This window comes from Ammodytes marinus (genome assembly GCF_949987685.1).
Source record: "Ammodytes marinus genome assembly, chromosome: 6".
Lineage (NCBI taxonomy): Eukaryota > Metazoa > Chordata > Actinopteri > Uranoscopiformes > Ammodytidae > Ammodytes > Ammodytes marinus.
In genome coordinates, this window is record NC_137235.1 from 20,379,573 (window position 1) to 20,392,359 (window position 12,787).

The 12,787-nt window shown below is 40.3% G+C and overlaps 1 protein-coding gene across 1 annotated transcript in view; it reads left to right on the top strand.

Annotated features, from left to right (window-relative positions):
• The window catches only part of sgcz (sarcoglycan zeta), a gene marked incomplete at both ends in the record, with an annotated part of 296,277 nt that overhangs the window by 155,334 nt on the left and 128,156 nt on the right, over positions 1 to 12,787 (top strand). Inside the window, one exon of the mRNA XM_080028761.1 lies at positions 12,265 to 12,474. Coding sequence (XP_079884887.1) covers positions 12,265 to 12,474 — 210 coding nt within the window. The remainder of the gene's footprint in view (positions 1 to 12,264; positions 12,475 to 12,787) is intronic.

Consider the following 12,787-nt stretch of genomic DNA (forward strand, 5'->3'; position numbering starts at 1 on the left):
ATAACAGTCAGGGCAGAAGTCCAAACATCCCACCGGGTGTGTCGGATTGGTTTGTTTGAAACACGCACAGGAATTTTTGTATTGTTCTTCTCTTTTTTTTGTAAGATTATTTGGGGCATCTCTGCTTTTATGTGTGACATATGGGGTGTGAGTGGGGTGCATGCCATGCAATGACATCCACAAGCCAGTATCAACCCAACGCATTTGTATGGCACCAGTCCTAACCACTACGACACTAGGATACATTTAAAGTACTTATTTTATCTGCCAGTGTTTAAAGAGATCCTATTATACTACTTTTCTGGTCTTAATTTCTTGTTAAAAACTGCTATAGAGCAACCTGACACGAATCACATCACAAAAAACTATGTAGATTTCCGGGACACTCTTCCTCTTACCCTAGCGAGCACAGCAGTCTCTCTCTACACACTGCTTTGAGCCTCCCCCCCCCCCCTGCCCCCCCCTAATGCCTGAGCAGCATTACCATACATGGAAACATCCGGGTACTTGACTCAGGATACCCGGAAATTTGAACAAGTTATTTCTCGACCGGCTGCCATAGTGTTTAGTGCTCTGCATAGCCACCCCAGACGGTCAGCAGGGAATACGTCGAAATGCATGTATGTAATTATTTGATACGCTAGTATGGTTAAACATGACTATACATCATTATAACAACGTTTATAGGTCATAAAAGTCGAAAAGTATCATAGGTCCTCTTTAAGTAGTCGTTTAAACATGCGTCACCCTCTTAAAATAATGGCCTAAGTCATTTTTTTTAAGTTTTCAGGAAACACAAAAAACTTAACCAAAGATTGAATATATGATATTCATTAATAATTTCACTCAAACAGGTTGTGTCAAAAGATGACTCTTGACATTGTAATAACATTGTCTGTCAATTATGTAACATAATAGGAATAAACCCTTTATATTAATGTTTAACTTGTGACTTAAGCCATTTTACACACACTAAATGTCCTTGAAAAAAAAAATTAACAGTAAATCTTGACTTAGGCAAAATAAAATGGCCTAAAACACACTCTTGACATTCTGGTAATATCGTATAATGGCCTATGTCAAGTAAAATCACATGATCTGTTCAACTGAGGAATTAGGCCATTTTACCAGAGGTGGCCAGCATCATAAGGAGTTGATTTAAGCAAAAAAATCATTTTGGCCAAAAAGTGACTGAGGCCATTATTTTAAGAGGGTGACGATATAGTACAGTCATGCATATGAAGACTATAACATAATGTAAGTTAAATATTTGTGCACACGTGAATTTGTTTTAAACGTGGGAGTGAAATAAGGAGAATGACAAGAACATGCCCAAAGAGAGCATGACGGTAGGGGAAAATGAGGCATATGTGTGCGTGTGTGTGTGTGTGTTATTGTGTGCTGGGGTGGAGAGGGGGGTCAGTGATGATGGAGGAGGCTAGCTCACTGAGCAGGGTCATAAAGCCTGTGTGCTGATTCTGTCACCAGGAAAGATTTACTCACACATGCAAGCACACACACACACACACACACACACACACACACACACACACACACACACACACACACACACACACACACACACACACACACAAGCATGTGACGCACTTCCAGCAGGCGTCCATCAAATCTCTCACAGTGTGCCTGCCCTTGGACGTGGTCTGTCTCCCCCTTTATATGTGATTCCCTTTCAGTATTTCCCTCTCTTAATTATCACTATCTCACACAGACAGACAGACAGACAGACAGACAGACAGACACACACACACACACACACACGTAAACAAACACAACCGTCTACACCGGGCTCGGTACTCTCTAAGAAATAACACGGTAGGAGGGCGAAACAGTTACTTCTCAGCCTTTTCTCAAAGTCACATCACTTATCTTCTGTGCTGCAACAAAACCACACACACACACACACACACACACACACACACACACACACAGAGTATAACTTCTGTTCTCACTCTCACTTTCATTTCCTTTCTGCTGATCATCGTTGTCACGACACGTAACTGAAGTATGATGTCTCTTCTTGTTGAAACACTGTCACCGCACCAGTTTTATTTACAAAGTGATTTGACAGAGTAAAGACTTCCTCTGTGCCTTTGTAATGGGCTTTCAACAGAAGAGGTGATTGTGTGTGACAGGGGGGGGGAAATATGGGTTGACATTTTGTTGTGGTTGGAAATTGATTGCATAACACTTGGAGGATTTCCCAATGGAATTTCTTAGCAGCGTACATGTTATTTCAGAAATAATTTTTGTTTAGTTCCTTCAAAGCCAGTCCTGGGGCATTATGGTATCAAGTGCTCACTGTCAAAGAGTCCAACGTTGATGTTTGTTTGTGAAAGTGTGAAAATATGAAAAATAATGAATGATTGAAATCACTTTTACCTTCATGTTCATGTCATTTGATATTGTACCAGCAGCCTGCACACCACAACAGGAAACGGCATACTCACTCTTTTATTTTCTCCTGAGTTTAAAAGATCTGTAAAAAAAAAAAGTGGGCTCGCTGCATAGCCAGAAAACTCCTGTTCACATGACGCTTTCCGCTTCAGCAGGAGGTAAAGCCTGGGTCTAAGCCTGTTGTTGTTGGCGGTGTTGAACAGTGGCAGCTTTTTGATTGACAGGTACTGACTCAGCAGGAGGTAGCATGTCTGAGGGGAGGGAAGCTGAAAAGAAGAGAAGGCAAAGATATCGGTGGAAAAAATGGGTCTGAGTTAGAATTGAATGGGATAAAGACGAATAAACAGAATTACAAGAGAGATAAACTGCAAATGCAGGAAGGTTCTACATCTATTTGAGGGAGCCAGTGGTTCTACTCAGTTCTTACTACCAAATACCCACTAATTGTGACAAGTAAACAGACGTTGCACTATTATTTTACACACATAGCATTTGTACATGACCGAACATCTGTTTATACTGTGCCATTACAATATTGCCACTGTGTTATTTTATGCATGTGATGCACATACAGTATGGATTAGACTGGGAGTGGCTTTAGATAACTACTGTAGATAGCTGCAACACAGGGCTGATTGCAATACTGCACTAAACTTCTAAGCAGCTCATAAACAAGTTTATCTGCACTGATCTGCCACTTTGTGAACATTCAGAAAACAGTTAGCAGCCAGATCCTCACAATATCGGAGCTGTAAATGCTGTTTCAGCACTGTGGAGAGCTCCTTGTTGTTGACTACAGAGCTGTATGTGGTTCTGATACACTGCTGTGAACAAGCATTGGTTTTGATATGCAGGATTTATCACTGTGACTCCATGAGAGAGAGAGAGAGAGAGAGAGAGAGAGAGAGAGAGAGAGAGAGAGAGAGAGAGAGAGAGAGAGAGAGAGAGAGAGAGAGAGAGAGAGAGAGAGAGAGAGAGAGAGAGAGAGAGAGCGAGGGAGGGAGGGAGAGAGAAACTACTTTACTATACAAAGATATATAGTAAAATGTTAAACTTTAAATTAAGATATTACTATTACATTTAAGTAAAAACATGCAAATGGATCCCAAAAGCAATCTATCTAACTACAATGAATATCAGTTTTCAAATACAATACATGGCTGCCCAAGTGTTGACATACAGTATGATCTGCTTATTTTACTCATACTGATTTGACATTTTCCAACCACCTTACCACCTCTTTCTACTCTGAAGTGGATACAAAACAATTGATACTATTAGAAAATATTGAGATAAAATAAACAGTAACTGTTATGGTGTGTCATGATGAGTGGGCTTGGAGCGTGCGGGAAAACCACTGAGTTTACTCTCAGCTACAAATTAATAAGAGAGAAGAATGATGGATGGCAAGCCTCCTAAACTAGAATTCATAGCCACAGCCCATCCAGGTACTGTACACGCTGTGTCCAGCCATCAGTCTCACTTTGTTCCTGCTAGCATTACAAAGCTATCATTCTTTAATAATTTACAGGCAGGTGAGAGCAGATACTGTAGAACAGACACACTTGGATTGTAAGAATGTGGGCGTAATGATGTCACTAGTGTGGCAACCAGGAAATCGAAAAGGCCCTTTAAATCCTTTCAAATATTTAAGCTTAGTACAAAGGTGTACTTTGAAATAAGATAATGAGTTAGCAGGCATCGGAGGAAAATCGCTCTTATCGCAGCATGTGATTGAATAATGCACATATACTGACCAGGTTGGGGGACCAATGTGGGTAGTGCACATACTAATTTAAACAACAACATCAGGGTTTTAATTTCCCCTTAGTTTTACCTGTTTTTTTCTTCACAGTCTTAATACTGTATCGCTTTCTCAGCTGGCCCCCCTTATTTTCCCTCTACATTTCCATCATCTACTAATTAGTCTCATGGGCCCTGAAAAACGCAAGACATCATTGGACAGAGATAAATCTAGACAGAGACAAATGAGAACAACTCCGAAAGCGGTCTATAAATAGAGACGTTAGCAGCAAGCAGCCCCTTTAGCACCAAAGCAGAGTTTCAACAAACACCAAACGGTAGATGAACAGGAGGACACACAGAGGGGCGAGGCTGTACTGTTCACAGTGCGGCCTTGTTGCTTTAAACAGCTTACAACAACACGTGTTGTAAAATGGTGCCAAAGTGTGAGGCCAAAAGTTAGTGGAGGTTTGGGTGAATGGATAGGCGCACAAATCATTCAACTGTTTCCTGTTATTTTTTAAAGGAAAATACAATATGTAATAATATATAGACACACACATACGAAGTTCAAAGCGTCAGCAAAATAAGTGAAATGGGTCAAATGTCTTCTGAGTATGCTAATTAATCCATTATATTGGTAGCCTGTAATATGACACTTTATTGGGATAAGTTTCAAAACAGTGTTAGGCCAGTATTATTTGCATTAAAAAGCTGAGGCTTCATTAAAGCATTTGTAGTCCTATTGTTTGTCACTAAGACACAAAGACCACATGCTGCTCCACAAAAACACCCCAAACAAAAACGGTCCACAAGTACTGAATGGAGTTTTTCTCTATCTAACAAAGCATCATTCCCCTCTATAGTTTTTTTTCACACTTTTCTTGTTTTGGTTTCTGTCCTGTTTTAAGCCGCCATCCCTTGTGTTTGTGTGTAAGCGAGCAAGTTTTGTCCTTTTAAGTCTTCCCCTTTTACACTAGGCCTGCAGCGGACCCTCGTAAATCTGTGGGAACAGTCAATGCCTCACTGCACAGGAGCCGTGTGTGTGTGTGTGTGTGTGTGTGTGTGTGTGTGTGTGTGTGTGTGTGTGTGTGTGTGTGTGTGTGTGTGTGTGTGTGTGTGTGTGTGTGTGTGCGTGTATGTGTGGGTTCAAGTGTGTATGACTGGTTTGTTTGCAGTTTTACCCGTGTGTTTGCTGGTGCATGTAGCTGCATTGTGATTTTGCCTACACGTGTGTTTGCGTGTTACTTCTGTGTACTTTTTGTGTCCAGCATGTGTGCTGTAGTTGCTTGGACTGTGTGTGTGTGTGTGTGTGTGTGTGTGTGTGTGTGTGTGTGTGTGTGTAATTGTGTGTGATCCATCCACTGGCTGAACACCTGAGTGCCCACAGTGACATAGAGGGATGGCAGGCTGTCCAAACCAACAACTACAGCCAACACAGAGCGCTTCCGATTCAGTTGGTTTAGTGTTTTATCACACTGGCTCAAACAAACTCACACGCACAGTACACATGAAAAACAAATGTAAATGCATGGACACAAAGAGTTGGTTGCATGTGTAAGCGATTGAGCTGAAATCCCTCGATGAGTTTTCCATTATATGCACAACTCCCCCGCTATAGTGTTGCAGCTGTATTTATCTTCACATCAAACTAGTATCTTCTTAAATATGGTTTTGTCACGGAGTTTTGCCATACTAAGCTGGTATCAAAGTGATAATTTTTGTATTGTGACGATGCTAATGCAAAATTGTATTACACAAATGAGACGGACATCTATCTATCTATCTATAAAGCAAGACACATCTGTCTGTCTGTGACTCGCATATCTCTCTGACTGTTAGTCAGATCGGCCTGAGCTTCCGCATATGGCTTGCGCACGGCACAAAGGTGTGCATCCTAGATTGATTTTGAATTTTTTTGGACCAAATATGTAGAAGTTATCATTATGTATATCATGCTGGCGGCGAATACATGCGCACACTGAAGGCCACAGTATCGACGGGCATGAAGTAGACTCCGGCTAAACCCCGCCTTCCGCTGATTTGATTGGCTGCTTCGACCAAAACTTGCATTGACCTACTGAGCGGGACACTCACAGCAGACCGACACAGCCTGTTGTTACTTCCTCATTCAATTCACTCAACTTTACAAACAAAACATTCTAAAACCTTTCCACAGACATCACCAACTCCTCATACCTGTCCGCTTTAGTGTTAAAGATTGCACGTAACGCTATTTTCACTGTCATAAAGATAATGTATGGTTAAACACTTCCGCAACAGTGACGCTAATTTCAGTAAGTGTGTCAATAGCGTTTTCCATTTAAATTCTCGGATAGCTCTGCTACCGGTGAATGTAATCACGATCGCTTCCACAAAATGTTTTAAATCCGTTAGAAACTAACACCTAAACGAGCTACAGACTATGTAAGATGCAAAAATGCCCTTCATTTTGTTTGCAAAAAAAAATGCTGCTGCCTTCAAGCTGCAATTACCAATTTAAAAAAAAAAATCACCCGATTTGCCAATAAAGAATACAAATATTAAAGAAAGAACAAACGTCACATTGACGAGCGATGTGACAGCCATTTCTATTACTGTGTGACACTGCCTATGTGTAGTTTACATCTGTTTCTGTGTCCCATTTTGATAGACGGGTTACATTTAAGCATGCATAAGCTACCTGCTTCCTACGGGCACTGTACTAGTAAATAGAACAAAACACACACAGTAATATAACCTATAGCATGGATGGGTTTGGACTGGTCTTTCCATGCTGTGCACTGAAGTACAATTGTTGTTTTTCACATAGATCCCAATGTATGCTAAATACTATAGTGTTTTGCAGGGAGGGCCCCAATGATTTTCACTTGCACTTATCAACAGAAGTTCATGAAGTTGTAGCATTGGCAGCTAAAGTCTAAATAAACACTAGAAAATCCAAGAAATTAATGAGACTATTACGTCATCACTGTTTGATTGACATGATGAAACATTTTGGAAATATTTGGCAACATACTTAACAACTGAAAATGTGAAAACAAATATATAAACATTATAGTGAAATTATTTCCTAATCGTTTGAATCATGTTTACTGTTGTCACTTTTTGACAGTGACACTGAGTTCATTTGATTGGTGAAACAGAATAATTTGCTCAAACTTGTAGATCATAACCGATGAGTGCAAGAAGTGGAACTTGTTGCCTTGAAATAGAAGTGCCAAATTTCTTTGAAAAGCTGAGAAAATTCTTGACCTTGAAAACATACAGTATTTCAACACATTAACATTCTAGCGGAGATAAGTAAGAAAAAGGATTTATTATGCCACTGTATTTTCTCACCAAACAATTTTTCAACCAGTTAATAGCACTTAAGAGTAGGGGACATTCAGCACTCATTACTCAAACAAGAGGCATAGCTATGTTATTTATATCTTCATTTATACTCCTAAGGTGCAGTCATTTGTCACATAATGTATTGCATTACTTTTCTAATAGCTGAAATTCTTGTGTGCATTATCTCTGGCCTTTCAAATACATAAAAGCTTTCTCTTTTTCTGTATTTTAAATCTAATGTATCCAATCTACAATATAAGTCAAATCACGATGGTATGAATGAGTCAAACCAGAGGAGTCACTCTTTTCTACATGCCCTTTCATAATTAGCTGGAACAAATATTTGATTAGAAGAAAAAATATTCAATATTGATTTTCAAATTCTCCTTTCCTCCACCTTGAATCTACAAATGTAATGTTTTATGAGAAAAAAAAAACAGGCGTTGATCTGTACTGCTCCCCCATAGTAAATGCTCTTCCTGGGAGCTTACATTAACAAGACAGATTTTGTATAAAAAGAGAAGCAGAGAGAGAATGTTCAAGGCCATCAGAAGTGGACTGATATTGAAGTGGTGTTATTGATTTGAGTATAAGCAGATGTGTGATCCATGGCTGACAAATACATTGGATCGCCCTCAGCGCTTCACACATAGCGGCAGCACCGACTGGCTGTGCTGCATACTAATTACACTTTGATATGGAGCTATGAAACAAAACCTAAAGCTTCTTCCGGTGTCATATCAATCTCTCAAGTCATTAACCGCCCATGCGTCCAAGTCAGATTCCTCCATATCCACCCATCTTTCAATTTATCATGCTTTTCGTGTACATTAACAGGCAGCACACGTGTATATCTCTTCCACATGTCTGCCTTTTTTCACATCGTCCACAAAGCTGAATCTAACTTGACATCCTACGTGTATTAACATTCATTTAGTTTCATGAGGCGAAAGGATGGCACTGTGCATCAGTGTCATATTTTCCTGAAATGTCTCTGTACTGGACATGCTGACAAGGTTCATTTACATTCAACAAGGAAATGCCCACAAAACGAAGTAAACAACATTTCTAATCAAGTTTTACATTGACAGCTACTGTATGTGCCATCATTAAAATGATACCCTGAGTCACATTGCTTCCTTCCTGAACCACCATGATCTGTCATCTAAATAGCCCCATGGGACTTTTCATATGAGGACACATTTGTTATTGTCTATTTGGAATGGAGCTGCTTGAAAGATGAAAGACAATTTCAAGTAATATCTCCTTTCTCTGCATCTCCTGTCATTGGCTTCTTAATTCTTCTCATTTGTCGTTTTCTTCTTTTTCCATTCTCTCCTTAATATGTGTCTTTTCATCTCATCTATTCGCCAGTTAGTCTTCAAAGTTAAGAGCTTTTTAGTAAACACTGGCTTCTCTCTTCGTTAATGTGCTTTCCATTTTACCTATAGTTGCACATAGTCAAGCAAATTGTATATTTGTCTTCCTATTTGGCTAGTTATATTACCTCCACATCATGAAAAAGCATGCAATGCAGATGTTGTATACAGTCTATTTTAGAGGATTTGTTATGCGCAGATCATTGTCGCATCACAATTTACGGCATGCTGTAATGGTAGCCATGGTGACGTGACTGTAGTGGCTGTTGTTGTCATGGCTGTCCAGACATTATGATGTTAATAAAGTTAGGTCATACTGTGCAGGCAGGGCCTCCAGGCTTTGGTGCACCATGGGATTGATTAATGACTGTGTTGTCAGTTCAATCTAAGAAATGCATTGGCAGAAGAAGGGGGGAGGGAGGGATGAGAGTGGGACAAAATAGATTGGTTAAGAACAGAAAGCAAAGGATGGGGAAATTGAGAGAAGGATGAAGTTAAGATAAAAGGAAACAATGGACGTGCAATGGGTGAGGGGGGAGAGAAAGGGCAGGGACAGAACCAAGCTTTGGATCTGCATGAAGAGGTGAGTCAATGGCCGAAAGGTTTGAAATATGACAATGGCTATTAGATATGGACAAAATAAGAATGAAAGGATAAAAGCAAGCGTACAGCCCTGGGAAGGAGTGAGAAGTAAATAAAGGGTAACAGGGTACAGTTAGTGACAATAGGCATTAGAATATGCTTTTGGGAATCTATGGCAAAGGAGAAAATACCGTTTAGTTTGATTGATAACCATACATGGCTGTGTGAATGAAATGAGACACAAGGACACAAATACACACTCAAGGCAATGAATGAGTCGGGGACACATTATAACGAAGATGTTCAAGGAAAACGATGAGTGATTGACTGAATGAGTATAGTAAGACGAAGTGACACTGAATGAGGTGATGCAGTATCACTTTGGATTGAACAAAAAAAAAACAGGTTTGGTTTTCATTGGTTTTACGGATTCATTGGTTGGTTTACATTCTTGAGAAACACCCATGCACACATGCAGGTACGTACAGCACATAGCAAAATGTGTCCATGTATTGATCCCCACTGTTGACACATGCAGGCAAAAAAATTGTACACACTCGAGGACATCACAGAAAACTCCATTGCACACACAGTTACACACAGGTACATACAGTTGTCCATTGAATCAAGGCGAAAGCTGAAAACTGGGATGATATGATAAGCAGCCAATTCCAATGCCACATTCCACACCAATAACCTACTATTGATTCATATGGTACATAGACTGAACAGATTAATCCAAGAGGTGAAGTAGATGCACCAGCGGAGAGTATTTTAGGATTACTTAGTAGCTGAAACATCATTAATCCATTAATCCACTTGACAAACATTAAGCCATTTCCAATGTGCATTAATTTGTCATATCTTGATATAAATGAATTGCATTGCATGTAGGCCAAATATTAAATGCACAGTGCAGTGGGACAATAACATACACCTTAGTCATTTCCCTCAAAAGCAGATTGTGATATATTTCCAACCCTTTCATCACTTTTTCGAAATCTGATATTTAATGCTGAGGTCTTTCTTGTTTTCATCTTTGATTTAATATTCTACAACTACAGTGTATTGCTCTGCTAAAGTTTGAGTCATCGTTGCACAAGGACTTATTGCATTCTCTCTTCATAGTTAATGCAGCAGAACATATTTCTGTGCACTCGGGGAGAGATGTTGGTCGATTTGGATGTTTCTACCTGGATTTCATGCATTTTTGCTCTGTCTTATCACAGTTCAGACAGCCGGTATTTCTGTTTATTCGTGTGAAAAATGTCTCCCGGAGTGTAAAGGAGAACACGCCCATTGTGTTGGATACTGTAACACACACCATCACACTTTAGGACTGGTCAGACCGGTGTTGTTTGAGTGAGATCATTAGCTTTTAGTTGATTATTCTTGGATTGTCACATGGATGGATTAGAACAGTTTGCCTTGGCTTATGAAATGTTGTTAATATTGTTGAATATACTGCAGCTTTCCAAACATATGGGCTGCTTGGGCATCGCCTTAAAAAGTGAAAACATATGTTTTTAGAGTGAATCAGAATCGGGGAAGTCAAGAATGGGTAAAACCGCAGATTATACAGTTTATTACCAAACATACACCATCTCAAAATGCCTTACAAAAGCTACATTTTGCAGAGTTATCAAGGCGTTTATGCATTTTCTAGATATCAATAGCTCAATAAAGCTGAGTCTTTTTTGTGCGCCAGAAAGGGGACCCATGTGGAGAGACACAGATTACAGGTTGATATTCGCTACTGAGACTCTTCCTCTGAAAACACATCAACACTTGAACAGGCCAAGTCAGCATTTTTGTTTCCCCATCAAGGCTTGTTGGTATCATCATATGAGAGTATATGGTGAAAAAGCATTGCAGGGGGGGAAAGATAAAAAATCACGTCTACTCGGTGAGGTGTTAAGGTCATGCAGCCTCAGCAAATAAAGACATAATGTCTGAGAGAGAGAGAGAGAGAGAGAGAGAGAGAGAGAGAGAGAGAGAGAGAGAGGTGCAGAAGTGAGATAGGGAGAGAATTAGGTGGGTAAGAGTGGAGAGAGCCAAGCAAAGACAGTTAGAGAGAGTGAGAGATGGACAGAGATAGCAGTGCCTTGCAGCCAGTGTCCATATCTCTTCCCACCAATGAGTTCTCCTTCTGCACTACAACTAATGGACTCTGTACTCCTCTGTGGTCTTATCTGCCCTCTCTCTCTCATTCTCTCTCTGTCTCTCTTTCACTCTCTATCTCTCCTCATCCTCCCTTTCTATCTCTTACTCCTCGATGCTGTGCTATCTCTCTACTTCACCGCTGCTCCTCCACCTCTATCTCATTTTTATTCCGCTTTGCTCTTCCTCTTGTTTGCTCGCCCCTGCTCTCTCACACTTTGCCTCTAACTTTCTCTCCTTTTCTTCCTCTTTTTTTCCTCTTCGTTTCCACCTCTTTGTTATTGGTTCCATCCCTCACACCACCATAACTGGACCCCCAAAAGTTCACTTTCCTATCCGTCTGCCTTATTGGTCTGCACTGCACGGAGAGAAAAGAGGAATACAAATGTTGTTTTCTTTCTCAATGTCCGTGTGGCATCTGTGCAGAGCTAAATAATTGCAGATGTTCTTTTTTTCTTTTACCTGGAAATGAAAAATATCTACAGAGAAACAATAAAAAAAGACTCCAGCCACTGTTTTACATGTTATATATTCCCTTAAAAGTGGGTGCACAGTATTAGAGAGCATTGCTCAAAATGTAATTTAATATCTATGAGAAATGTCCCATTCAAACTTGTACTTATATTATTTTTCTTTGTGTCCCTTTCAGATGACTCAGGAGCAGTATATCCTTGCAGCACAGCCCAACCCGCTCCACCAGCGGGGGGCGTCGGTGTGCGGCGCACAGGTTTACCCAGCAGTGGGGATCTACGGCTGGAGGAAGCGATGCCTGTACTTCTTCATCCTCCTCCTCCTCGTCACCATGATCGTCAACCTGGCACTGACAATCTGGATCCTCAAAGTCATGAACTTCACTCCGGTAAGAGGCCTGTGTGTGTGTGTGTGTGTGTGTGTGTGTGTGTGTGTGTGTGTGTGTGTGTGTGTGTTTGTGTTGGGATTGTGTTGGGCGGTCTTTGTTTTTATGTGTAAGTTTACATGGGAAAGCCTTAAAGCTATAGTGCTTAGTTTTTTCATATGAATGAATGCCGGTTACATTCAAGCCACCGCCACACAAGTTAACAGAAAGTTGATTAAGCCTATCACCTTCACAAAACTCTCTCTGTATTTCTCAGTATGGCAACGTTTACAAACTTGTGTCACCCCCCATCACTGGCGCAGGAGCATAAGGAGTA